General features: G+C 51.0%; 1 protein-coding gene across 16 annotated transcripts in view; it reads right to left on the reverse strand.

Annotated features, from left to right (window-relative positions):
- Positions 1 to 26,249, reverse strand: part of MYT1L (myelin transcription factor 1 like) — a 419,036-nt gene that overhangs the window by 48,121 nt on the left and 344,666 nt on the right. For 11 of the 16 annotated variants that reach the window (XM_027623405.2, XM_027623404.2, XM_027623410.2 and 8 more), the window contains 5 exons: positions 22,746 to 22,993; positions 20,409 to 20,645; positions 18,099 to 18,220; positions 17,672 to 17,734; positions 17,157 to 17,225 (listed from right to left, as the gene is read on the reverse strand). In XM_027623405.2, coding sequence (XP_027479206.1) covers positions 17,157 to 17,225; positions 17,672 to 17,734; positions 18,099 to 18,220; positions 20,409 to 20,645; positions 22,746 to 22,993 — 739 coding nt within the window. The remainder of the gene's footprint in view (positions 1 to 17,156; positions 17,226 to 17,671; positions 17,735 to 18,098; positions 18,221 to 20,408; positions 20,646 to 22,745; positions 22,994 to 26,249) is intronic. The other 5 variants (XM_027623418.2, XM_027623419.2, XM_027623417.2 and 2 more) reach the window with 1 other exon arrangement.

Genomic DNA, 26,249 nt, shown 5'->3' on the forward strand with positions numbered 1-26,249 from the left:
TCGTGTCAGTTTCTCGGGCCGAGGAGTTGGACACGGAGGGCCCTTATTCTCCACGAGTGGGATGCCAATCCTTGCCGGGCTCACGAGAATGTATTCACCGAGGTCATTCACTGAACTTGTTTCCAGTCCACAGCAGACCAGCTACTTTCCCAGGAAGAATCCCAGGGATCATCAGCTCTTTGTCCCTTCCCGCCAGTAGCCGGGGACACCTCAGGCCCCTCGTGCTGGCCCGTGGGGTCTGGTCGCTCGCCCCTGCTCTCTGTGGGTCATAACAGCCTGGCTACCCCAAAGGTCCCCAGAGAGACATGGCCCACGGGGTCTGTTGACCTCCCGGGACTCCCAGAGCCACGGCTGTGCTGGGGGATTGGGCGTGCTCTGTGCGGGAACTTGTGGGATAGCCCCAAACCTCGCCTCGCTTCAGCTGTCTTTGGACCGAAGCACAGTGTTGGAAGAAATTGAAAGCATGTTCTTTTCTCCTGGACCAGGGCACCAGCAGAAACCTCCAATGCCAGCCAAGGCCACGGGTCCTGTCCACTGTGAGCTCCAGGTCCTCCTGTTCTGGGTGGAAGTCGAGCGAGCCTCTGCACCCCATCAACGCCGATGGGGACTGTTTCTCCACCAGTTAGAAGACAGGGCTGGAGTCTTGCCTGCAAACACAGCAGCTCGGAGGCTGAAACCAAAGCCCAGTCCTCACGATGGAAGTCACAGACCCTCCTGCAGGCTCGCACGCGGGAACGGCTTCCAGCGCGGGGAGACCAATTCCCTCCTTGGGCCCAGGTTTCAGACGGTCGTGCCTCTCTGCCGGCCTCACGGCACCAGCCGCCCTGCCCCTGCTTCCACCGTTTGCTGCTGAAGGGGCACTCTGCGCATTCTGAAGGCATCCCAGTCTCCTCAGAAGGACAAAGCAGGGGCGGGATGGCGGGACGTGGGTACCAGAGGAAGCCAACAGGGTGGGGGCCACAGCAGACAGCACAGTCTCTACCAGCAGCTGGCCCAGCTCCCGGAGGCAGTCATTATTCCCCAGGAGAGTAACTAAGCCTCACGAGAAAGCCATAATTTCGATGAACTGAGAATCAGATGATTTTGGTGTCTAGACTGAGTCCTCCTCTGTGCTTGCCCTCCAAGCCAAAGGCTGCCCCTGGGCAGCGATCTGGAAATCCGGGTGTGTGTGCGTGGGAGAGAGCGACTGGAGGGGCCGAGGCCAGGCCCGGGCGGACCGGCTTCTAGCCAAGCCTACAGTGAAGTCGCTCTGTGGGCTCTGGAAAGTCGCTCAGCATCTGACCCCCGCGGCCTGGCCTGCGGAAAGAGGGTCTTGAGTGCCCAGCTCTGCCCCGCCCCCACCGCCTCCACGCCCAAAGTCCTGGGAGGCCCACATCCTAGGGCTGCTTTTTCCAAAGAAGAAAGCTGAAGTTCACAAGCTTGGATGACTTGCCAGAAGCCACGCAGTGAGGAAAGGGAAAGAGTCTGAAACGATACCCCCTGACGCAAATCCCCCATCCCTTTTCCTGCCTTGCTGGTGCTCGGCCACACCGCCGCCCAGCCCTAGGGTGCACCTGTCTCCATCACCTGGCATCTGGACTGGGAAACATCTGCTGGAATGCGGGCTTTGTGTCCCGAGAACTGGGTGTGAATGAAGGGCCGGCACAGGATGCTCATCTTCTGCATCCGGAGGCTTTAGCTTCACACAGAGACCGTCATTCCTGCGAGCTGGAAGCTAACATCGCGGCCTCCTGGAAGCTGACGTGGAGGTCATGGACGACACACCAAAATTGGGAAGAATCAACACAGCTTTTGTGAGAGATGCGGTATTTGTAGAAAGAACAGCACAGCACGTGGTACAGTGTGACTATGACCAGCCAGGGTGACGTGGACACAGCCTCCTGCCACTAACTCGAGGGTGGCCAGGAAAATTGAAATCCAATCTGGGGTCCTAGGCGCCCGAGAAGTCGGGGTCTGGTCTGGCCTGGATCTAGGAATGCAGAGTTTCGCAATGTGGCCTGGGCTGCACGGCTCTGACCCACAACGGTGCCCGCTGAATAAAAAAAATGGCTATTTCTATGATGTTCTCATCTTAAAACACGTATCATCCAAAAAAGGCAAGAGAACTGAAGCAGGAATTCAAGATAGTTTGAAAAGTAAAGAAACGACAGAGACTAGGACGATCAAAATATGCCAGTTGGGAAAACGGAAGGTGGGGGAGGCGCGGGTAGGAGTCGACGGAAGGTGGGGAGGCGCGGGTAGGAGTCGACGGAAGGTGGGGAGGCGCGGGTAGGAGTCGACGGAAGGTGGGGAGGCGCGGGTAGGAGTCGACGGAAGGTGGGGAGGCGCGGGTAGGAGTCGACGGAAGGTGGGGAGGCGCGGGTAGGAGTCGACGGAAGGTGGGGAGGCGCGGGTAGGAGTCGACGGAAGGTGGGGAGGCGCGGGTAGGAGTCGACGGAAGGTGGGGAGGCGAGGGTAGGAGTCGACGGAAGGTGGGGAGGCGCGGGTAGGAGTCGACGGAAGGTGGGGAGGCGCGGGTAGGAGTCGACGGAAGGTGGGGAGGCGCGGGTAGGAGTCGACGGAAGGTGGGGAGGCGCGGGTAGGAGTCGACGGAAGGTGGGGAGGCGCGGGTAGGAGTCGACGGAAGGTGGGGAGGCGCGGGTAGGAGTCGACGGAAGGTGGGGAGGCGCGGGTAGGAGTCGACGGAAGGTGGGGAGGCGAGGGTAGGAGTCGACGGAAGGTGGGGAGGCGCGGGTAGGAGTCGACGGAAGGTGGGGAGGCGAGGGTAGGAGTCGACGGAAGGTGGGGAGGTGCGGGTACGAGTCGACGGAAGGTGGGGAGGCGCGGGCACGAGTCGTGGGGGGGATTGCGCCGCTGGGAGTCTGCAGGGCTGATGGACACTTTCAGTGGGTGAGTGTAAGCCTGATTTGCAAGTCTGATATAAGTATTTTAAAATTGTACCCTATTAGACAAGAGAGAGAAAAAGACACATTAGGAAGATAGAATCCTTTTATCTTTGAAATATTTTGATCTTGGTTGTTGGAGTTTCCAGTATGAGAAGTTTTCCTTCACTCATTGCTGGAACTGGGTCAAACTTTAGGTGTTGATTGTCTGTGTCTTTCTGCTCCAGGCCTCCCTCCCCCCGTTCAGTCAGCCTCATTCCTTCCGGGGTCCCTGGGCCGACCCGCCAGGCCTCCACGGACTGCTTCCTGCCACCGTCTTGCCTCAGACCTTGTTCTTTCATTAACAAATGTTTATATCGATTTTTCTGGGCACCAACTGCTATCCTGAGCACTCTGCAAACACAAACTCATTAATCCTTGTAATGAACTTCCAGGTGGGTGCTAACGTCACCCCACTTTGTAGATGGAATCAGAGAGGTGAGTCCCTGGGAAGGTCGCCCGGCGGTGGGCCGCCCAGCCAGGTCCCAAGCCAGGAGGCCTGGAGGTCCACGCTGCTATGCCTGCTCTCTGCTCCTGAGTCGGCAAGAGTGAGCGATGGAAACCTCCCCACCCTCGAGACGTCAGAGGAGATGCAGGTCGTGAGGCTTACTGTCACCTGCGGCCTGTTTTTTCCAAAAACCTCAAGATATTTAACCACCTCCAGGTCTTTGAGGAGTCTCTGTTAATGCAACTGAAACATCCCGACTAGATTTAAAAAATACTTTTCTAAAGAAAACAAATAGATCCCAAATACTTGCAATGAAACAAATTTAAATTATTTCTATTTAGCCTAAAAACTCACAGCCTTTAAGGTCCCTGGGGAATTAAAAGTCAGAGATGGGCATTTTCAATGGCAGAAATTGTTGTCATGACATGAAAGGGGGGAAAAAGCAGAAATAGCTCAGGGAGAAGCCAAAGCTTTGTGTCACTGCGGGATTATTCTGACAGGAAGGAAGGTGTGATGGAGAAAAATCGGTCTCTTTCTGAAAAGCCAGAACGAATCACAGTGACTTGAAACGTTCAATGAAGAGCGCTCAGGATGTGCTCAGTGTGGAGTGCCTGGCAGGTGCTGGGTGTGGGGCAGGGACAGTCCTGCCCCCGTCCCAGGTCACCCAGCCCACCGCCCAGCAGGTTTCGCGGGTTTCGGATGGACACACGAGGGCCTTGCTAAGTCAGGAAAACTAAGCTGAAGATATCACACATTGAATTTTAAACACAGAAAATCCAGCAAATAGGAATATATACTTCCTTGGGCGTTAAGACATTTTGGAGAGGAGTGTACACTAGAAGCTATTTGGCCCCAAAACGTCCTAACTGAAAAGCGTGAAGCTGCCTACCCTCTTCAGTCTCAGTCTGTCTCAGGTGCCAGGCATGGGAGTGGGATGGCCCATGATGGGGGCGGGTCCTGGGGTCACTAGATGTGCTCTCGGGAAAGGAGAGGTGACAGGCAGCCAAGCGGAGAGGGGAGGGTGGGCCCGCCACTCAGGAACCACAGATGCACCCCTAGAGTCCCGAGAGAGAGATGCCATCCCCCAAATAACCAACATGCGCCGCATTCCCTTCCACAAACAGCCCAGGTCTTGAAAACACGTAAAATTCAGTTTTTGTTCTAAGAAGAGTTTTAAGTGTGCTCCAGTGCCTGAAGTGGATATAAATGCGAAGATGGGAGGTGATGCTCCCAGTCAGCTCTGGGATCCTCGGCTGTAACGTGGGGCCAAGGAGGTGTGTTGTTCCCTCTGGTATTTGCTCAGTCATCAGACGGTCCTGGTTCGGGTGACAGGGCCTGTGTTGGGCAGCGGAACAAGGCTGGAGCCGGGTCATTCTGCACATGCCGCCATGTTTGCACCTCTGTGTGGCGTGGGGGGATCGACTTCACGTGCCTGGAGCAGCGGAGAGCCGATGCCACTCACTGAGGTGGTGGCCGTCCGCCGCTCTGCCCTGCTCAAGGGGACGTCCTAAAGCCCATGCCCATCATCATCTCCTTTCCACCCAGGGCAGTAGAGTTTCCAAACTCACTCATTCCCGGTGAGCTCGCCCAATCCCGTCCCTTCACAAGGGGGGAACTGGAGGTCAGAGAAGGCCACCCGCTGCCCCTGCTGATCAATGCTGACCCCACTCCGCAGCCTCCCTTCAGATTCAGGGGCTCCTTTTATGGTTGTGCTGTACAAGCGAATGATTCGGACTCATTCATTAAATCCTTTACTCGATGGCTTGTCTCCCCAGTGACGTGCAAATGGATTCAGTGGATTCTGTGACCTGGGTCACACTCTCATGGAGCCTCCTTCTCAGGCATGGCAGAGGAGACCAAATATCCAGTGTGATAGGGTGCAGTCGCTGTAGGAAGAAGCCAGTGCATCCCGGGATCGTGGGGCTGAAGTGCTATGATCAGTTGGGGGTCCGGAAGCTCTGGGATGGCCTCATTCTGTGGGTGGGCTTCAGTGGGCAGACGGTCAAGGAAGGTCATCCCAAGGGAATGCGCCTGTGCCCACAAGGGTCATGTAATTTTTGTACCATGAACTGTGCATATATTTTAAAATGGTTATTTTAGGAATTGAGAGATCTGCAGTTAAGATCTCTGAAGCCCCAGGGTGCAACAGTCTGCATGTCTATGACTGTGCCCTCTCCTTCCTACTAAAGGTAAGACCAAGGCACTTCTCCCAGGAAAGGCACAGCTCCCCGAAGTGCCCCAGCCTCCCTGTGTGTTCAGCAGCGTTGGCTGCAGCCTGGGCACACCTCCTTGCAGCAGTCAGGGGAAGCACCCTGTCCGGAAGCCAAACACTCTTCACGGATGACGTTCATTTTCACTCTTTCTTGACCTCCTACCAATGCATCCCCTGAGCCTCAGCCTGATGGGTCCAAGGATTCCCTCCCGAAGGAGGATGCTGACCCTTACCTCTGTGTCCCGCCTCTTCGGTGACGTTGTACAGAAAACACATCTCTGGAATTCTGCCTCGATCCCCAGGAACAAGTTAGGGGTACAACTGTGATTTTTGCAATATTATTCAGTGCAAATGCACCATCTTGGTGAGGTTTGCGGTGGGCTGACACTGTCAATAACCTGACAGTCTCTTACACTACACCCCATCGTCGGGGGCATTCGATGACGGCGAGAAGGAGGGATCCTCGACTCTGGGGTCAGGGGCACATTTGGAGGGGACGTATTTGTGACAGGGATTCCCCATCTTGTAACCATGTTCATTTGCAGGGAGTGATCAGGTTCTCCGCGACCCCCCCTTGCCGAGACCCAGAAGCTGAGCTGTGGCCCCGTTTCAGGTGGGGTGGGAAGGGCCGAGCTATTTTCTTTGTCTGCACTCACTCCTGGAGACTGAGCTCGCCTAGGGGTTTTAATGCCATTCCTCCGTGGAAGACCTCTGGCCCCACCTCCCCAGGGCCCCAGGGACATGCAACTCTCCACACCCTGCATGAGCGCCCCGTTGGCCCCTCAGACACAGCTCCCACGCGGCACGCCCCAGGGTTCCCTGAGAACCGCCCCTCCTGCAGCTGCCCGTTTTAGGAGAGGGCAGCCACTGGGCACTTCGACGGGTCTCACGCCCGTGCTCATGCCCTCAGCCCATGTCCTATCCCTCCTGTAAACCCTGCTGTTCTGCTGACAAAACATGCAGAATCTGGCTACTTCTCATCCCCCTCTCTGCTCATGATGGGGACTGCTGTGTTACCTCCAACCCAGCCCGCCATCGAGACCTCCCGACCGCCCTCCCCGCCCTTCTGCCTCGCGGCAAGCGTCCACTACACGGGAACTGGAGGGACTGTAAGCACATGTCCGGTGCTGTCACCATTGTGCTGGAACCCCTCCTACTCAGAATAGAATGCAGAGTCCTGCCAGGTCCTCTGAGCCCTTGTGGGATCTGCCCCCTGCAGCTCTGCTTCACACTCCAGAACTTTCCTCCGCTGACCTCCCTGGTGTCCTTCTAAATGTGTAGGGACTGTGCTCCCGCTTTCCCCAGGTATCGGCACCAGAGAGGCACAGGGACTTGGTTTGTTGGTTACATGCTGGACACTAGAGTCGTGGTCCCACGCCGCAGGGGTTCACACGCAGATCACCGCGAACACCACCAGACCTATGCCTGTTGTCATTTTTTAAAGCTTAGATTAGAATCCTCGCATTATTTCTATAAAATAAACTGCACACACGTGGACAACACCAGCCCACTTTACAAAGCACCTTCACATCTTCCACCCACGTCCGATGATCTTGACTCCGTGAGGGGTCTGCCCTTGTCGCAGTTCACAGGGGAGAGCACCCTGGTGGGTGGTGCTGCATCCGTCCCCTGGGTTCCCGGGACCGGGGCTTTGTTGTTGCTTTGTTTGTTGAACGGAAGCTGCAGAAACACCTCCCCACCCCGGAAGCGCTTTGCAGCTATCAAAGCAAGAGTACCCAACCAGCATGTTAAGCAAAAAATCAGGCTTCAAGATCACAGGTAGATCGTGATTGACAAAAGCAGCAGAGAGATGAAGGACAAGTACTAATTCTTTTCCCTGCTTTTTCAGTTTTGGGGGGCTTGTATTTAAAAGTTCCTTGTCTTGTTAAGAGCACATTTGTTCCCTCCTAGATAAGAGGGCACACGTGCTCCAATAGAGAGTGATTTCATACATCACGTACATTTTTATCTTAAGAGAATGAAAGTAAGTCATAAATATCACCAGTATGTGAGCGCAGAAAGAGAAGATGAAGAACACGCCAGGGAGGGGGTGAGAAATAGTCATTACCACACCCACATGGGGACGCTGAGCAGGAAGGGCATATGTCCAGGGCACATGGCCCCATGCCCTGAGCGTGAAAGCAGAGCTGGAGGGCTCTCTGTCAGCCCAGAGAATGAAGATTCGCTAGAACAAGTCACCTACCCGACTCCTAAATTGTGGCAGGTGCATGATAATGACATCTTCAGAAAGCAGACGTTAACGATAATTGGAACCAGGGAAGGGCTGGAGCTCACCTCTGCGTAGCAAGCTCTTCTCTGTAGGCAGGCTAATTAATGGCATAAGCAAGCTTGAAAGAGAAATATTTAAGATACCAATGGCAAACAGGCTTCTAACAACTTTAAAGCTCCAAGTATTAATAATGCATATGCTAATTATGAGCCAGGTTTATTTAGTCACTAAAGAAGGTGGCCTAAGGATCTCTCTTTGATAACACCTGCTTAATCAAATTTGAATTTCTGTACAAGTTTGAAAGTAATAAAGTTGAATATATTTTTAAAATAACATAACAGACTTTCTACTAACTTATAATGAACGGTCCCAAACAGTGAGGTCCATGCAGGATGCCGGAACTCTATTCTGAAAACAGCTACCTTGTGAAATTTATATCATATTTAATTTTCATTGGTCTACACCGATTTGGCATTAGATTTAAAAAAGAGGTCAGCATTTAATATAAAAAGATCACCCCACTTGTCTATGGCTTAATAATAGAACAAAAATGTTGACTAACCAGATGTTAAAAAAATCATAGGCTTTTCAGTGGGTAGGAATAAAATATTCCAGAGTGTTTATTAGAATGTGATGAAAATATATGTAAAGAACAATATAAATGGAGCCTGGGGTGCTATGTGGCAGTCAAATATGGACATCCACTTGGTACCTGTGACTACATTAGGGTAAACAAGCAGAACACCACCAAAAGTCCATTTCCCAGCCACAGAGCAGGGGCCAGAGCCCGGGAGGCTCGCGTGGCTATGGCTGGACAGCAGACAGTGCGGGTCTAGAACATTTCCATCACCCCGAAGAGTTCTGCCGGACAGCTCTGGCATACTCTTCCATGACGCCAAATTTTTAGAAACTATTTACACTGAATGTTTTCTTAAAACAAACAAACAAACAAACAAAATCCAGGTAAGACTGAGATCTCTCAGGTCTTGACACTGTTCCAGTGTTTGTGGACTCTCTTTGAATACAGACGGCATAGCTCTGTTTCTTAACCGCCTGTAGAGAAAACTATTAAGCCCCGGTAGGATCTGGAGACTTCCAACATAGAGATGACAAAATGGAATTCCCTAGTGCCAAGGACTGGCTCTTTGTATAAAACCACAACTGAAGAATACAAGAGCCGAGACGTGATTCCCCTTGGACTGGTGAGGCTGTGGCTGTGGCTGTTCGGCTCCCTGGTCCCGCCTCACTGCCCCGTCAGCCCTTCAAAGCCTGTCTTTCCAAGCAAGCCAGAAACCGAAGACAGTGGTTCTCTCTCCTGAAATTGCCAGGAAAAAAAATGTCCTCCAAAATCCTTGTCAATAATTTCCCAAAGGGAACATCTACTTTATTTCCAATTTTGTTCATTTTGCTCCAGGGAACTATAAATTAGTGAAGTGTTTACTGAAATAAAACCTCAAATTTACAATTAAAGGCCAACATAACCTAGTCTTTCTCAGCCAGAGGTTTTCCCCAAAGAAGCTGGCTTCTCATCCAGCTCAGGGTTTGGGGTTCTGGCACTAATGTGGGGCTCCCGTGAGGTTGAAGGGGGGGTCCTCACTCAGAATCACCCCAAGGGAGCCAGGGAGGAGATGAAAATGAGACCAAATTCCCAATAATGATGAGAGGTCAAATTTAACTAGCTATAACACATGAAGAAGACTCAGATAATTTGATGTGCTTCAGAAGGAAACATGTCTAGATTTGACCCCTGGCCTCACAACACAGACAACAACAAAATATATGTATTTGCCATGTATGTGTATGAATACATTAATAACATATTATACATACATACTTAAAATACCTTTAAAACTGCAATATTAAAAATAGTAAGGAAAATAATTTTTCCTTTGTTCATATGCGCCAAATATGCTGTGTATTTTGTAAAGAGAAGCAACTAATCCAGAGGTAAAAACACACATTTGTTCAAAGAGTAGTTTTTGAATGGTTTGTATTTTATCTTTGATTAGATGACAAAATACTCTTTGTTCAGAAATAGGCGGTATCATTCAGTGCTTCCTGATGCCTGATGAAATGTTTCATCATTTCAAGACTGGGAGAACGGAATGCTAAGAAAAATTTCATAGGAAAAAATCTTCCTCATGGCCTTATTTTGGATGTAAAATACTCCCCAGGCTTGTCACAGTGAAACACATAAAAACCCCATAGCCAGCTCTGATTACCTCACACATTACGGTCCACACTCGAGGAAGGATGCAGGGGTCCCGACCCTGGTCAAACACACCACACCCATCACCAACTCCTTGTAGCCAGGAGGACGGCAGACCAGGCAGGTCGAAGGCAAAACGAAACTTGCGTGCCAACGCACACCAGGACTCCACCCTCTCGTTACTGAGAAGGGTGCTGTCTCTCCCGGAGTGGGGTTTGCTGCCGCACTTAGTCCTGTTGTCCGAGCTGGCTCCCCGCCCCACGCTTGCTCTGTCTCACGTCCGAGGCCACGGGACCCTCTCTGATGGTCCCCTGCCGGGCTGCCTCCACCCCCACCACCTGTGTCGGCTCTTTGCTTCCCTCCCACCCGGATGCTCTGGATGGAACATTTTTTTCTCTTTTTTGGTCTGTCTTAAAAGACTGACTGTGAGTTCCTTGAGGGCAGACACTGATTACAGGTTTTTCAATAAATATATGACTGAACGAAAGAGCCCGGCTCATGGTTTCCCTGAAAATGTCACAGTTTGTGTGTCCACCTGGGAGCTTAGGGAGTGTCCAGACTGCCCCCCTCCGAAGGGCCGCGCGACATGGGCACAGAGGTGTGTGCATTAAACACCCAAGTGTGACAACTGAATGCAACACACACACACACACACACACACACACACCCTGTAAGGACAGCCAGCAAGAAAGGAGCACACAAGTTCTATAGGCTGCAGACCAGCCCCCCAGACCCCCTCACCGGCACGACAGGCGGAACCGGCCCCCCAGACATCCTCACCAGCACGACCAGCGGGACCGGCCCCCCAGACCCCCTCACCGGCACGACCGGCGAGACCGGTCCCCCAGACCCCCTCACCGGCACGACCGGCGGGACCGGGCTCCCAGACCCCCTCACCGGTTCGACCTTTGGATTCAAGGACGCATGAAATCCTCCTAAGCTAGAGGCTTGCTGACACGGGAGTGAATTAAAGTTCTTATTTCCAGGACATCATAAAAAGAAACAGATACAAAGTCATTCAGAAAATGTTCAATTAACTTGTACATTCTCCTCTGAATTCTGGTTAATCTTTTCACAAAATCCAAGATTTTAAAGAGAGCTGCGGGATTTGTGTGTGTTGGTCTAGTTAATAACAACATTTACTGAATGTCTACTGTACCTGCTCCCGGGATGTCCCATCTCACGGGTGAGGACCCTGAGGCCCAGGGGGTTTAACGGTGGTCCCTCTGACTGGACTCTGCTCTTTATTGTATTTTGCACAGAGAACTTACTCATGAAAAACAGAGGGTTTAGATTATTAAACTTAAATCTGTACCTGCTGCCTTCTTTTGATGACCTAAGCGTGATTTTTGACTCTGATTTTTCTGTAATCTGCACCATAACTTGAAACACATGGAGGCACAAACGGACGAAGAACAGAACACCCAAACCGCGGGTCACACACCACTGCACCCAGACCATGGGTCACACACAGACCGCGGGTCACACGCCGCTCCACCCAAACCGCGGGTCACACATCACCTCACACAGACCGCAGGTCACACACCGCCGGGGGACCCCACGTGTGCTTCTGGAAAGCACAGATCACTTTATAAAGTGAAGTAGACGTTGAAGTTTGCTTTTGGTTTTGTTTTTGGTCAGTTTGTGTGTGGATATACTGAGGTGAAGTTGCTAAAATGTAGCCCCAAATCCGAACACCTGGGATTCCCGCTTAATAATGTGGATGTAATGCTGACCACCAGGAGGAGGGGGCTCATCGCAAGGACTGAGCTAGTGCCACTGCCAGCCGAGGACGTGGGTTAGGGCGGCTCACCCCACAATGCTCACTGTGGTGGCCTCAGGGCTCCAGAGACAGAGGGAAGCAAAGGCTTTTCTGGTTACCCTTCCCTGTACATGAGAGTCTCCGTGAGCTGGAACCTTCCTTTGCCTGCAATTCGTGTGTGTTCATCCATGTATGTTCACCCATGTGTTCATCCGTGTGTATGTTCATCCATGCGGTGCATGCTCATCAGTGTGTTCATTCACATATGTGTCCATCCATGTATGTTCATCCCTATGTGTTCATTGGTTTATGTTCATCCGTGTGTTCACCTGTGTGTAGTTCATCCATGTAGTGTATGTTCATCAGTGTTTATGCACGTGTGTTATCCATGTGTGTTCACCCATGTGTGTGTTCATCCTCATGTATGCCCATCCATGTGTATGTTCATGCATGCTCATCCCTGTGTCCATGTGTTTTCATCCATGTGCATGCTCATCGGTGTGCATGTTCATCCATGTGTGTATGTACATCAGTGTGTGTTCATCCCTGTGTGTGTATGTTCATCTGTCTCTGTGTTCATCTGTGTGTATGTTCATCCATGTGTGTTGTGTGCTTGTATGTTGACTGGAGTCATCCTCAAACATTCTCATTTTAGAAGTTTAGCTTTACTCTGCTTACCTGTATTTCTTATATTTAACTTGTTTTAAATCAGTCCTACTTATTGTGATAAAATAAAAAATCTATGTGCAACAAACTATATTTCTTAGGGTATTTTAAAAACATGCTGTGGCACAGACCTCATAATCCTTCTATGGTTGTTGCACCCTAAGTGCTAAGGTAGGTTCTCTGGGGGGGGTTGTGGGACGTGGGCTAAGCAGTCCCCGGCTGGTTGCCAGCACAGGCACGGGTGGGCTGTGAGCAAACACTGCATCCTGGGAGAATGGGAGAGCTGCTGTGTGTCTGGCTGCCGGCAACATCGCGCCTTCCAATCTCCAGCACCAGGATCGCCCACGGCGCTACTGATCTGCAGAGGTACTGTGGTGTGTGGAGAAGGTCCCCGGCCCCTGATGGCCCATGGGTCTACACGGAGCCGCCCAATCACCCATCCCTCAGTGTCCACACCCGGAAAACGGGCCTAACCCTTCCGTGCTTCTCTCTGAGGAGACAGTGTGTGTGGAGCCCCTTGTAAACTGCCCGCCTCCGCCGCCCCCCGGAGTGACTCCTGCACTTGCTTCCCAGCCACACGCGTTCCAGCTCACACACCGAGTTCTCAGCAGCTGGGACTGTTATAGAACAAAAGGAGCTTGGGAACCGAAATGAGGGGTCCCGGGAGCATCGTCTGAGGGGGAAGATGGTGCCTGACCTGCCTCTTCCCGGCGTGGAGGCCACAGCTCCGCCACCCTCCCGCCCCCAAGAAGCTGGACTCCCACGGCGGTTGCTGCTCTCCCAGATAAGGAAGTGTGCCCTCCGCTAAAGGAGCCAGGCCCAAGTCGAGGGCGGCTGTCATTCAGCAAGGCCTGTGGATTTACTATTGTAAACCATGAAGGCGAGAGATTATAGAAATGAGGCTTACGGGTAAGACCTGGTGCGCGGTAGAAGTGGGTGAACTTCCTTCCCGGAGAACAATAGAGGCGGCAGGGTGAGCTGGCTCCAGGAGACCCTGGTCAATAATCCTCCTGCTGCCTAGCAAACTAAGCCCTAGCCAATTCTAGAAACAAGTAGCTCTTAGAGCAAAGTAATAGCGGGGCCCAAGGTCAAAATTTTAATTCTTTGATTAAATAAATGTAGCCGAGCTGAAAAAAAAAAGTTTTGTGGTATCTGTAGCTTAACACCCCTCTAAGTCTCAGGTGAAAATGCCTAGGACAGAAGCCTGGAGGCTACAGAATCCACAGGAACACTCTCTAAAGGGCAGAGAGCCAAAACGTAGGGCCCCCCCCACCGCCGCGGTGATGACACCCAAGTTCAAACGTCAAGAAGTAAAGGTGGAGGAGTCCTCCGCAACTCCTTCTCCACACAGAGCTCACTAGCGGCAGGAACCGCGGCTGGGTAAGTTAAAGAGCCGAATAATAAAGAGGTATCTAAATCTGGCCAACCAAAGTATAAATGGAAGCCAATTTGGGGGCCCGTTTTTAGAGCTAATTGCCTCTGATTGAAATCGGCTTTGATTTGGCTTAAATTGGAGCCTCAGATGTGGCTAAAGCACCTACATCATGCCCAGATCTACAGTGATGGCACATCTGGAAGCAGGAGAGCTCCTGGCGGGAGGACGCGGTTTCTCAAAAAAGAGGGTGACAACGATGTGCGGTGACTGGCAAAGTCCTTCCCGATGCTCCTTTCAGGTAATCTTAGCACACGACATTTTTAGAGAAGAAACTTCCCTTCAGAGTCAGAGCCCTTGTTAGGCAGAGTCCTTACTACAAAATCATTTTAATTTGAACAATTCTATCTACCACCCCCTCCCCCCCCACCCCCGCCAGCTTCTTGACCTGGGGTCTCAGTGAATGTCACGGCTGGGAACCCTCAGCGCGTGGGAGGTAGATTCAAGGGACATGTATGTGACACAGGGCACATCAGCCCGAAAGGGTCTGCACACTGCACGGGCTTTCTTGCACTGCCTCCCGCTTCGTGGGACGAGCTGCTGAACCGTGTTGTCTGCACCAGATGGGCCAGGGGCCAGGGAAGGCAGTAGCTCCAGAGTTTGAGTGGCATGCATATACACATTAAATTTTAATACATTTTCAGTTTACATATTGTACATAATTAGACATAAAATTACCCACTTCTTTTTATGAATATCCCAAATGTGCTGACCTGGATAAGATCGGAGCAAAGTGTTATCTCAGGAAGTTTAAGAGGTCTGAGGATCTGAGACCAAGAGTTTATCTGGCACAACTCATCTTTCCATGATCAAGAATGTCCTGTTAATGGCCAACTATCGAAATTCAGTGTCAAATGTGACAAGAGGAATGTTTCCAGAAAATTCCATAATAGAGGATTGTTTTTGGACCTTATTGGGCCCTCTGTCTAGTGCGTCTTTATGAAGAAGTAGAAATTGTTCATCTACAATGAATAGTGTGATTTCACTCTGTCTGTCACCTAAGCGGCTGCTGTAGCAGGGATTGACCAAACTTTGAGAACACGCTACTGAGAAGGGCACGTGTGGGATTACTCTAGAGAAAGCAGCTGTACATCAGCTTCATGGGCTCAACCTAGGCTCCTATGCAGGAAAAGCCACTTACAAGGCCTCCATGACTCAGGTTAAAGGTACTGAATAGAGGAGTCTCATCAATTAAGAGGTTAAAGGAAAACAAATATTGTAATCTAGGGTTTCCTCTGTTTAGAAAGACTTAGCAAGTAAAAATCAGTCATTTAAATACTAGACTTTTTATAGCAAACATTTAATTGGAACCCGTAGTTTCAAAGCCTTGCCAGTAAAAATGGACCATTTCAGAAAATTGGTCAAGTTTAGATTTCTCAGAAAGGATCAATCAAAATGGGATTTACTTGTTTGCAAAGACAAGCTGACAAATGAGCATGGCTTTTCATTCAACCCCGATTAGGAAAAGGCCATCCCTCTCTGAAGGTAAGGTCTCCCACCCCGGAAGAGGCAGGATGCAGAGAATGGACCCCTCCCCAGCACTGCCCTGGAGGATGTGAAGGCCAACCACCTCCCTCTGAAGTTGCAGATGGTGAGGACCATCACACCTCTTCCAAGATGAAAGGAGACAAGGAGAGAGTGCCAGAACCGGAGAAGTGGCAGCTCTGCTCAGAACTTCGGGTCAACATAACCCTCTAAGCCCAGAGTCAAGGGATGAAAACCAGCAACAACGAGAGCCCTCAGAGAACTACGTTGGTCTCTGGGGGCGTTGAGATGCTAACCAGGGAGAAGCCGTCCTAGATACCAGTTGGGCAAAGGCTATTTCTTGTTTACAGCTGGCCTGCTGGAACTGGATATGTGCCAAACTTTTGCAAAGTACTCCTCATCAAGAAATTCAAAGGAAAGTTGCCACGGTCTGATGTGTTGGCCAAGTTCCAAGTGCAGTTAATCACGTTTTGATCATGAGGGAAGTATGGTTTTAAGCCATGAAAAAAGATGTCTTAACAAAGTGGGTTGAGTTGTTCTTGCTAAGTGTCCGTTTTGAGGTCCTAAATGCTATTTGTCCATTAGGCACTGCGTGGATGACACTATAGACTTTAAAACCGTTAAGTCACGCCATGAAGAAAACGCCAAGAGTCTTGTGATGGAAGGGCTAGTTCAGGAGGCCACTGAACATGAGCAGGTGATCTATGGCACTAAGGCCTTGGACAGGGATCCTGTAAAAAATGACATGATGTGAAACAGAGCCCTATACTCTGAGACAGCCCTGGTCTATCGCAGGGGGTGGGATGTAGGGTAGAATCCTTGGGAAAGGAATCAAATAGGGTCTCCAGGGAGCGTTTTTTCTACATTGGAAACAAAGCAGTTTCCAAAGAAAATGGAAGCCAAGCAGTTGGACGTGATGATATTTATAACATGTCGGGTAATTAGAAAATAATTCTTTGGGGCTCTTGGTTCTCATTCTGTTGTGAAACTACTTTCAGGCCTCACCCTTCTTCCCTGACACACACCCTATATCTCCTCAGACTAGAGCACCAAAGGCTTTCATGCGCTTTCTAGGACTTGTACTGACTCCTTCCCAAACCCGTGTAGGAACTGGGTGTGGTTCTATATATACAAAGAAGAAAAACCTTAGTCTGGTGATAAAAATGTAAGTGATCAGATTTATGCCTAAAATATAGAAAACGTTACAGGCACAGGGGAGCAGGAGAGCCAACGGCTGGAGGGAAGAGTGTCTGAGTGCTGCTGGGTGCCTGACTGTACCCAGCAGTGAGCCAGTGAATGGGACATGATGCTCTCCTAGAGGATTCGCAACTATGACCGCAACATGCTTAGGGAATTAGCTGTCATCGTGGTGAGCTTTTGTCATGAGTGCCTTTTAAATGCCCATATTTTAAATAATCATATGAACTACTGACTTCTAAAAAAATACGTTTTCTTTTACTTTTTAGGCTGCAGTCACTTCCTGAAAGTTTGAGTACCTCTGTCTGGCTTCCCTTCCGTGTGCATGTGTATGAGGACAGAAACTACTCATGCTTTCGAATATTCAGGATTGAAAGGTTATGGCATGAAAGCGCTAGAGACAAAGGAGAGGGAAGAGGCAGAGAGACTGTCCGGAAGGGTGACTGACGTCCCGAGGACCCGGGTGTGTGGGCTGCTGAGGTACTGCGTGCACAGCGGGTTTGTTTAAAGACACTTGTGTTTACACATGACACCTCCATTTTGTTACTACTAGGCGAACAGATCTTTAGAAGAATGACTGTCATGAAATCTTACTTGAGTTCTTGCGAGCTGGTGGCCAGCATGCTCCGAATGCTTCTGTCGGCGAGGGGGCAGCCCGACAGACTGTAAGACAGGCCAGAGAGTCATGTGAGTGCCGCCCCCACCGGCTTACGCTCCCGGACAAACACAACATACAACTGAAACTAAAAAGTTTAATGCAGAAAGTGATGGGGAAAGTGCTGTATATTGAATTTTTTTTTTTTTTGGTGTAATAAACTCTCTTCTTTGAAGAAGATGTGTCTGTTAATAAACAATTTTTGAAAAATAGTATAAAAATATTTGCACTCTTTGGTTTCAATGTTGGTGAGGAATTTTCCGAATCGTGGTAGTTTCCTTGCATATAAAAGACACTATACAACACGTACATCAGCATGCTTTTATAGGTCAACATAGAGCACTGAAAGGGTTGACACGTAATTCGACGTTTGTACTTTGACAGCATTGTTGAGGTAAGCTGAAAACAATAAATTGAAAAGACAGAATCCACCATGAGAAAAATGAAGTCACACCTTCTATGTGAGGCGTAATTACCAGTCACATGACCACTTCCATCACACCTTGGTGTTGGACATCTGCCACCAAACAAAAACAAAAACAGCCAAAATAGTAAGTATGTTTAAAAAAAAAAAAAAAACTTCAAGAAAGTTTCATTGTTTCCAGTTTAGCTGCAATGTCTGCAAGGGGGATTTAGGTGCCCTGAGGGGAAGCTGCAAAACGCACGACCACATACGGCAGACGCGCCTCCATCACACAGAGCGTCCTGGGAGCAAGCGAGCCACGCGGGCCCCCGCTCCACGGAATCGGCAGCTCGAGACAGTTATGTGCTGCGGACGTTGCATGCTCAAACGGCAAGGCATGTACAGATCGGTTTTTAAAAATAAGCCAAAGGAAGGGACGGTTAGGAAGAGCAGCTGTTTCACCTCGAGGTATGCTTACGTTATTAAGTCCTTCTTGCTCTCCTTGCACTGGGGGTACTTGGGCTTGGGGCTGGGGATGGTCACCTCTCCCGGGTACCTTCTCTCCTCCAGAGCCTCCTGGAATGGGTCCAAGTCTTCTGGCTGCAGGCAAAACACAGCTTCAGGGCCGCACAGGGGACAGAGCCCCACACAGACCACAGACGCGGCCCCCAGTGGGCTGGCCGCCTCTGCACTTCCCTCCTTTTCCAAAACACTGTGCCTTTAAAATCATTGCCCATTTTTGTCCCTGTGAAGCCCCTCCAGAAAGTGCAAGGCTGGACGCTGTTCAAAGAGCATCTTTTTCAGAGCAGACCTTAGTTTCTCATCAACGGTTCTAAACTTACAAATTCATCCCTGTCAGTGGGCAGGGCCTTAGTCAGTATTTCTGTTGGGGTACTTATAAGGGGAACAGACAACTGGTTTGGAAACCAGAGACACCGTTTCTTGGTTGATCTTTTTGATTCAGTGTCCGGGAAGCACCTGCTGGTGTTACAATACTCTTATACAGCGCTGACCTGCAAAGCTTAACCACGAACCTTAGAGGCATTTTAGAATGAGGCTTTCACCAGCCACTGGGGAGCATTCTGCATGTGTGCCTTAGGGCCCAAGGCAAGGGAAGACCATCTGAGCTTACTGTTGTAGTTCTCAATTATTCTTATGCAGCATTTTCTTTTTTAATAGGAAGTGTCTACTTCTGATTAAGTGGGTCCCAGTGCAGTAACTAAGGAACTCCTATAGATGGTGATACTCAGCAGATGTGTCTCCTGAATGCAGGAGAGCGTTTCTTACTTCTGGGACAGTCTGTATGATGAAAATACTTCTGTCGATTTATGAGGGCTTAATTTTAATTAAAATAAATTCAGAGACTCAACCACCATGCCTTATTTGGTAGCAATGACGTAACACTGTAGGAGAGAAAAGAATACTTTGGAATTTACCTTGCCACTTAGATTCTATTCTTTTGCAATGCCTGGATACTTAAATCAGTTTGAAGAATAAAGATAATAGGCTTTAACATGTAATGGCCTTATAACCAGGTGCCTTTCCTGCCAATTCCTACAAATAGCTAATGTTCCCTTTTTCTCCACTTCCTTGTTTCTGTAAAAAGCTATTGCTTTGATGGTGGTCTCCCTATTGTATTCAAAAAGGATTTTCATTTTTCAGTGAATAAAGAAGGTGCCATAATTTTCAGAACTGAACACAGGAAAAAAAGCCAGTACAATAAAGAACAACCTTTTCTTCATTTTCTTTTCTTAGCCTAGAGGATATTTTAACTATTTTAGCAACTTGAATGTGAACATTGTAACTAAGGGTGACCCCCACTTTTCGAAAGCTCATGACACATGCCACTTCGCTTTTTCGGAAGACCTGCTTTAGTACCTGCTTTTGCTAAGAAAGAAACCCAAGGAGGATTTTTGCTTTTACAAAAAAAAGGGCAAGAAGCACAAATAGTGTTCAGTGTTGGTTTTGCGGCGAGCTGTGGGAGCAGCAGGTGCACCCTGAGCATCGGGATACCCTGAGCATTGGGAGTGGCCCCGCCATTCGCCTGCTCCCGAAACCATGCTCAGCCTCTCAGCATCCAGCTCCAGAGCTCTGAGCTGTGTCTGAGAGCACCTGGGCTTGGTCTCAGGTTATTTGTGCATCTGTTAACAAGGTGTGTCCAAGGTTCAGAAAATCAAAACCTGAGAGGTGATTTTTGGGGTCTGGGAACGCTCAAAATATTCTCTACATAAATTAATTAATCGCACCATTTAGCTTAGGAGAGTTTCCAAAGGAAAGCTCTATTTTTGGATCACAGGGGAGATCTTTACTTCAAAAATATGTTCTTGACATTGGTTGTTTGGTAATATCGTGCTCAACAAAGATTCAGGCGATAGTGCTAAAATGGTTTTTTTCAAGGCTGGAGTACACTCTTCTGAATATTTTGGGTTTCTCTGAGAACAGACACTATCCTTAGCTTCAAAAGGGCTAGCTAATTAAAAGCTCATAGCTAACCATTTAAGTATTGAAGATGTCATAATTCCCTATCTGCAAGGAGAATCATGCCTTATATCAATACGTCACCCAGAAAAACCAGACTGGCTTGCTGTCTATATATTTTCTTAGAGAAATCATTGGTAATAAAACGCACCTGTTAGAAAATAAAATTCATCATGGAAAAGAGTCTGTGGTTTGTTTCACCAAATCAGCGTTAGTGACAAATCTCTCCCTGGTCAGCCCTCGTCGGCTGAGGTCATACTAAGGGAGCCCACAGATGCCCGCCCCCATGCCCCAAGTGAGGGGGACGTACAGGGACCTCGGCGGTGTCACCCCCGTCGGCCCTGCGAGGCTTCATCTTGGTGTAGTCCACGGGCAGCTCCCAGCAGTCATCCTCTCCCAGCTGGAAGCACCGGCTGCCCATGACTGCCTGCTGCTGGGGGGACATGGGCTCCAGGGGCGTCAGGACCGGGCAGCAGCTCTCCCGTGGCCGTGGCTTGTTCATGCTGAGGTCCAGAGTCCCGTTCTCGTCCACTTCCATGTCAGGGTTCTGCTGGACAGAGAGACATGGTAACCACGCAGCTCCACCCCCAGCTGCAGCCCTGCCTTCAGCCAGTGCAGAATCCAAATGCGGATTCATCCTGCGGTCTCCCGTGCACAGGCTCCCGAGGGGAGCAGAAGCGGTGTTTTGGGACATGTCTGCTGGCCCATGCCTGGCCGCAACACTGGATGGCAGGTGCATGCGTCTATTCACCTGCTGACCTGTAATCGGTCTATCCATCTGTCTCTTACCTGCCTAGCTCATATATCTACCGTGTATTTACCATCATCTTTATCTTCTTTTCTCTGCAATACATCTCCTGCTTTTAGAAATAAGCCTCGCCAGAAAAAATCAAACAAGTGCCTAATCTCAACTCTTTTCCAGCTCAAATAACATTTAAGAGATCAGAGATAGATGTGTGTTTATGCTTAACAATCATCTTTCAGTTTCACCGATGCGGATACTTCGAGAAGGGGAGGGGGAACAGACGAGGCAGAGGCACGGCAGGGTGAAGGAGAAGCAGCCAGAATTCACTTTGCACATGAAATCCTGTGATGAAGAGTATTTTCTGTTTTAAGGCAGGAGGGTGTGCAATCACAGTTCAAGTACCTCTACTGCAGTGAGTGCGGTCTGACTACTCTGTGCTTTAGCAAACATGCAATTCAGCCTTGGCTTAAAACAATAAAGAGGTACTGGGTGAGTTTTGTTTGTTTGTTTGTTTGTTTTAAATGATGCTCTTAAACGGATAAAGAAGTCTTCAGAGCTCACCTCTAAGGAGGAGGGAGGCAAGGAAGGACACATGGAGGACAGAGCAGGAAATACTGCGAACAGCCCTCCACTTCTGTTCCCGGAGAGTTACAGTTTCTCGAGCAAAAATTTGATCTCAGAGCTGCGTGAAAGTTGCTGCCTCCCCAAATGTCTAGCAGCTCCCTCCTCTGGATGTAACAGCGGAGGGCAGCTGCTTGGGACGGAAGCCCCACGCAGGCTGTTACCTGGAGACATGACAGAGCATTATTCTGCCCGAGCTCCTCCTGTCCGGGAGCACGCCTGCTTTCAAGCTCTCATATTCATTTAGCCTGCGTTACGTTGGACTTAATTCTCAGGCTTGACTTTAATAAAGTGAAAGAAAAATGGGAAGGGGTTGCTTTCTTTTTTTTCCCTTGCCACAGAAGCTCTTCCATGCTAGCCTTGGATTTTAGCAGCCCTGACCACCATGAAATCGCATGCCCCTGACATGTCTCTAAAAATCTAGGAACAAAAATATTAACAGAAAAGAAAGCAGATGCAAAGCATAAAATGCCTGACCTTTCTCCATTCAGACAAATTATAATTACTTTGAACAAGTAATGAGCTTGTTGTGAGGTTGTGAGCTCCTGGTGCCCATGGCCACGTAGAAATGCAGTCCCTTTGTTTTCTGGCGAGGAGGTGAGGGACCAGGTCTACCTGCCCACACGTCCTCTGAGCTCACAGGCCACGTGCACCACCCGGCCCTGACCCGGGAGCGGCCCCCACGGGGCTGCTCCCTCCGGCTCTGACCCGCTGCCCGGCTCCCGCTGGAGCAACGAATCCATTCACAGAAAAGCAAGGCAGAGGCCTCCGCAGACCCTGACGCCCTGTCAGCATCTCTGAGGTTTTTGGACTAACGAGAGCTGGCCAGAACTGCGTGACAGTCCAGGTGGAAATCGGATTTCTACTTTTTGTTCCCTAATACTGAGCGACCAGCTGGGAGCTGAGGACTGTCCTGCGCTTTACTTGACGGCGGGGCCACCCGCTCCCCTCGCGCTTGGGGTTCCAGGCGCCAGCTATTGTCTGTGCAGCAACCCGAGGCACCGTGAGGGTACCGGCTGTCCTCTGTTTACAGATACGACCCTGGATCCTAAGGAGCAGCCTCCCCCACACGTCTTCTCTCACAGGCCTGACAATAGCTCCTGGCTTACAAACCCGTCGTCCCAGGGGGACGGCTCCCTGCACAGCTGTGCTCGGGGCCCCACCCGCAAGCGCGCTCCGAGGGCATCTGCTGAGCGCCCGCGCGGGGGCTCGGGTTCTGCTGGCCGTGAGCCCGGGGTCGCTCCCCCGCCCCCCCCTCGACCCCCCGCCCCCCAGTCGTACCCGCGCGGCGCACAGGTCCTGCGGCTTGGTGGACAGGTTCTGCGGCATCTCGCGGCAGCGCGTGGACAGGTTGAGGATGGCCGTGGCGGCCATGTGCGCCGCCTCCACGTCGTGCGCGTAGTCGAAGCTGCTCTTGCTGCACGTGCTGCTCGCGCTGCTGCCGCCCCCGCAGCTCATGTTGCTGCTGCTGGGCGCGTAGCTGCTGGTGCTGCTGCTGCTGGGGCTGGCGTTCTTGCAGTACCGCTTTGCTGGGGAGACACGGGCACGGCGATGACCTGGGCCCCCGCGCCGCCGCCGGTGCACGGCACGCGCCCCGCCCCCCACACCGCGCCCCTCCCACCAGCCCCGTGGACACGCGCGTCCTGGCGGGGAGCGGGGCGCGTGGCTGGCCTCCCGGGGTAGAGCTGGGTGAACCGAGGGGCCACATGCGGCTGCGGGCCCACCACCCAATCTGTTTAAGGGCCGCGCCTGATTAGGACTCAGCCGCCTGACTTGGGGAGGGACTGGAATGCCAGCCTGCTTGGGACCCCAGGATGGCTCTCCCCATCGTGACTGCGCATCCGCTCAGTGGGCGCGGGGACCCCACAGAGCTTGTCCCTCTAGAGCCTGGCGGCTCCTTCCAGCCAGGAGGGGCCTCAGAGGCCAGCCGGGGCTCACTGCGTGCAAGTGGTGCAGCCTCACAGGCCCCTGTGCTTTTGGGAGGCGTCCCTCCAGCTGGGCATGCATGAGGGAACACCCCCTTCCCCAAGAAGAGCCCTACCCTGTGATTCTACTAAAGAGCCCCGTGGAGGAAGTGGCATGGTCAGGGACAGGGACTGACGCACACCCATGGGCGTGGCTGAGCCCGGGTAAGCAGGGCACCATGGCACGGTGCACGTGCACGCCACACATCATCTGGCAAGCTGACACCTGCACAGAGCCCGGCTCACGGGATGTACGGGTGACAACCTCCATCACCCAGAGCACACAGGTGTTTAAGAGCTAAGGTGTTAGCTCTTAACCCCCTTGCTTTCATGGCTGTTTGGAAGTCTCCTCTGGCCCACGGGTGGGAAACACTTGTGGATGATTTTTTAGGGCCCTGTGTTCATTGCCAAGGGCAGCAAAGTCATAGGGTGTCCACCTGCGGGGCAGACAGGTCTCCCCTGGAGTCCTGCCCAGGAAGGGAGTGGCCAGGGTGAACCCAGGGTGAAGGAACGCCCCCCACACATCTCCCTCACAGTGTCCTAGACTCCACCAGCGAGTCCCTCTTGCACGACCCCCATGCATCTTCGAACATCCTTTCCAAAGCAAGCTTAGCCACCTCTCCCTGTGTGTCCAACGCTGTCGCTAGTGGTCTGTAATCCAAGTAGCCCCTTAAGAGGACGTGCACAATACTTTCCTCCCAAAGGGAAGGGGCCAACAAAGCAGAACTGAGCAACTGACCTCACATGGCCACCACAGTCAGTTATCATGAGCCACGCCAAGAAGCTGCCCAAAGCACCGTATTCACATACAAGTGAACAAATAACCAAGCTTTCATCACTGATAACTTTCAACTTTGGATGCAAGACTGCTTTCATTTTGCCACCGAGCTGCACAGTGATGCTGGCACCAGTCCTCACTGCAGCCCCCACCAAAAGTCACCGAGCCGCTGCACAAGCAGATGACCATTTGAAGCAGGTCCCCTTGCGTGGACCAGAGGGCTAACTGCACAAAGACCTCCCAGCATGAGGAGTCTGTGCAGGCCTGGTCCCTCTCCACGAAAACGAATCAGCACACCTGTTAGTCTGTCTGGGACGTGACATTTCCTTCCTCATTCTTCTGTGAGTGCTCCTATCTAAGCAGCAGAGGGCCCAGTGTGGATGGCAGCAGTCTGGGGGTCTGAGCACAGAGACGTCCCGTGGGGCCAAGGCAGCAATGCAGGGGGACCAGACAGAGACCTTCCCCGGGGAGGCGGCCCCTTGGGACCTGTGCCGTGGGCTCAGGGAGCCACACTGAGACAGCACCTTGTCTCCACATGGACAGAAGTCTGTGGGTTCACACCATTTACAATTTTGATATAAAAATAGGAATATAGAAATTGTGGGAGAAATGCAGTAGTACTTATGTGAGGGTTCTTTTTCCTAGTGAGGGCTAGCCGCTGGCTCAGGAAAGAAATGGAATGCACATAAATAAAAAAAAATGGCCGTTTTGTTTTGAAATGAGCAAATTTCAATTTCTAAAAGAGAGTCAGCAGGACGTGTGTATACAGCAAATGGCAGCAAACTTTTGGTAAAGTGCATCTACTTCACCAGATGTTTGAGTCCTGAATGGCACCAAGTTGGTACGACTGGGCAGAATGTGAGCGGGTGAGCAACCTGGGGGTGACTTGTTGACGAGCCTGATTCAGGAGAAGCAGGTGGTACACGCATCCACATCCCCCATGCCTTTTCACAGAATGCAAGCACTCCTTTGTTTTGTTCAAAATGGAAGTAAGAATGTAGGTCCTCATAATTATCGCCAATTTGTAAAACGCTCACAGAGCCAGCATCTGTGGCCAGTGACCACGACAAAATGCACTTCCCCTTCCGATAAGGCGGCAGACAGAATTTGTCACTGTCCTGGGTGCCGGCCTGTCCCTGGCCATGATGGAGGTCACGCCTCTCTGTGAGAGCACCACCACCCTGTGTGGTTACAGTGGTAGCCCTCGTACCGCGTGGTAAACCCCCTTCAAAGATTTTATCCCTCTCTTGCAGGAGAAAGAAAGACTCCATGGGATTTCTACTGGCTAAATATGACAAATTAAAAAAATGAAAACAACCATGTTCCAACCAGAGCCTTTGCACGCTGCCCTACTTGTGAGAGTCTCCCGAAGTGTGTGTGTCGTCTTCTAAGAATGTCCGCCTTCTTATGTATTAACATAAGGGAATAAATCAATGTGTCCTTACAGCCCAGACTTCCACAAAAACCAGACAGATAGAGCACAGTGCAGAGATACGCATCCCGAGGGCTCACCCCGCAGGGGACCTGGGTGGGTTTGGACGGCCTCGCACCCTCACGCACCGACCCTCACGGTGCCCATGCAGGTCTGTGCTGTGGTGAGTGCTACATGGGAAAAGGAGCTTTCTTGTGAGAATGTGGCTAGGTGGGGTCTGCGCACCGTCTGCTCACATGACTTAAAGCATCAAATCCCCATCTGGACTCTTCACTTCCCACTCACTCATTCAGACAGATAGTGTTTGCACGGCCAGCATCAGCACTGCGGTTTGAATCTGAGGACGGGAGCTTACGGTCCAGTGGGAAGACAAGCTGTTTACCCATGAGACTGCCCAGGGTGAGACCCAGAGCTGCACGTGGGCCGAGAACAGGTGTCCGGTTCTGCACAAGCACCATCGTGAAGAAAGTTAGGAGGAAGCCTGCTGAGTGCAGGCCAGGCTGGGTGAGACAGGACCCAGTGCTGAGAGGCTCTGGGATCAGCTGGACGGCAGGGCAGCCACCTGCAGGTGTGGGCAGGAGGGCGGGCATTCCAGGGAGAGCCGGCTGGGG

This window comes from Zalophus californianus, chromosome 8, assembly GCF_009762305.2.
Source record: "Zalophus californianus isolate mZalCal1 chromosome 8, mZalCal1.pri.v2, whole genome shotgun sequence".
NCBI lineage: Eukaryota > Metazoa > Chordata > Mammalia > Carnivora > Otariidae > Zalophus > Zalophus californianus.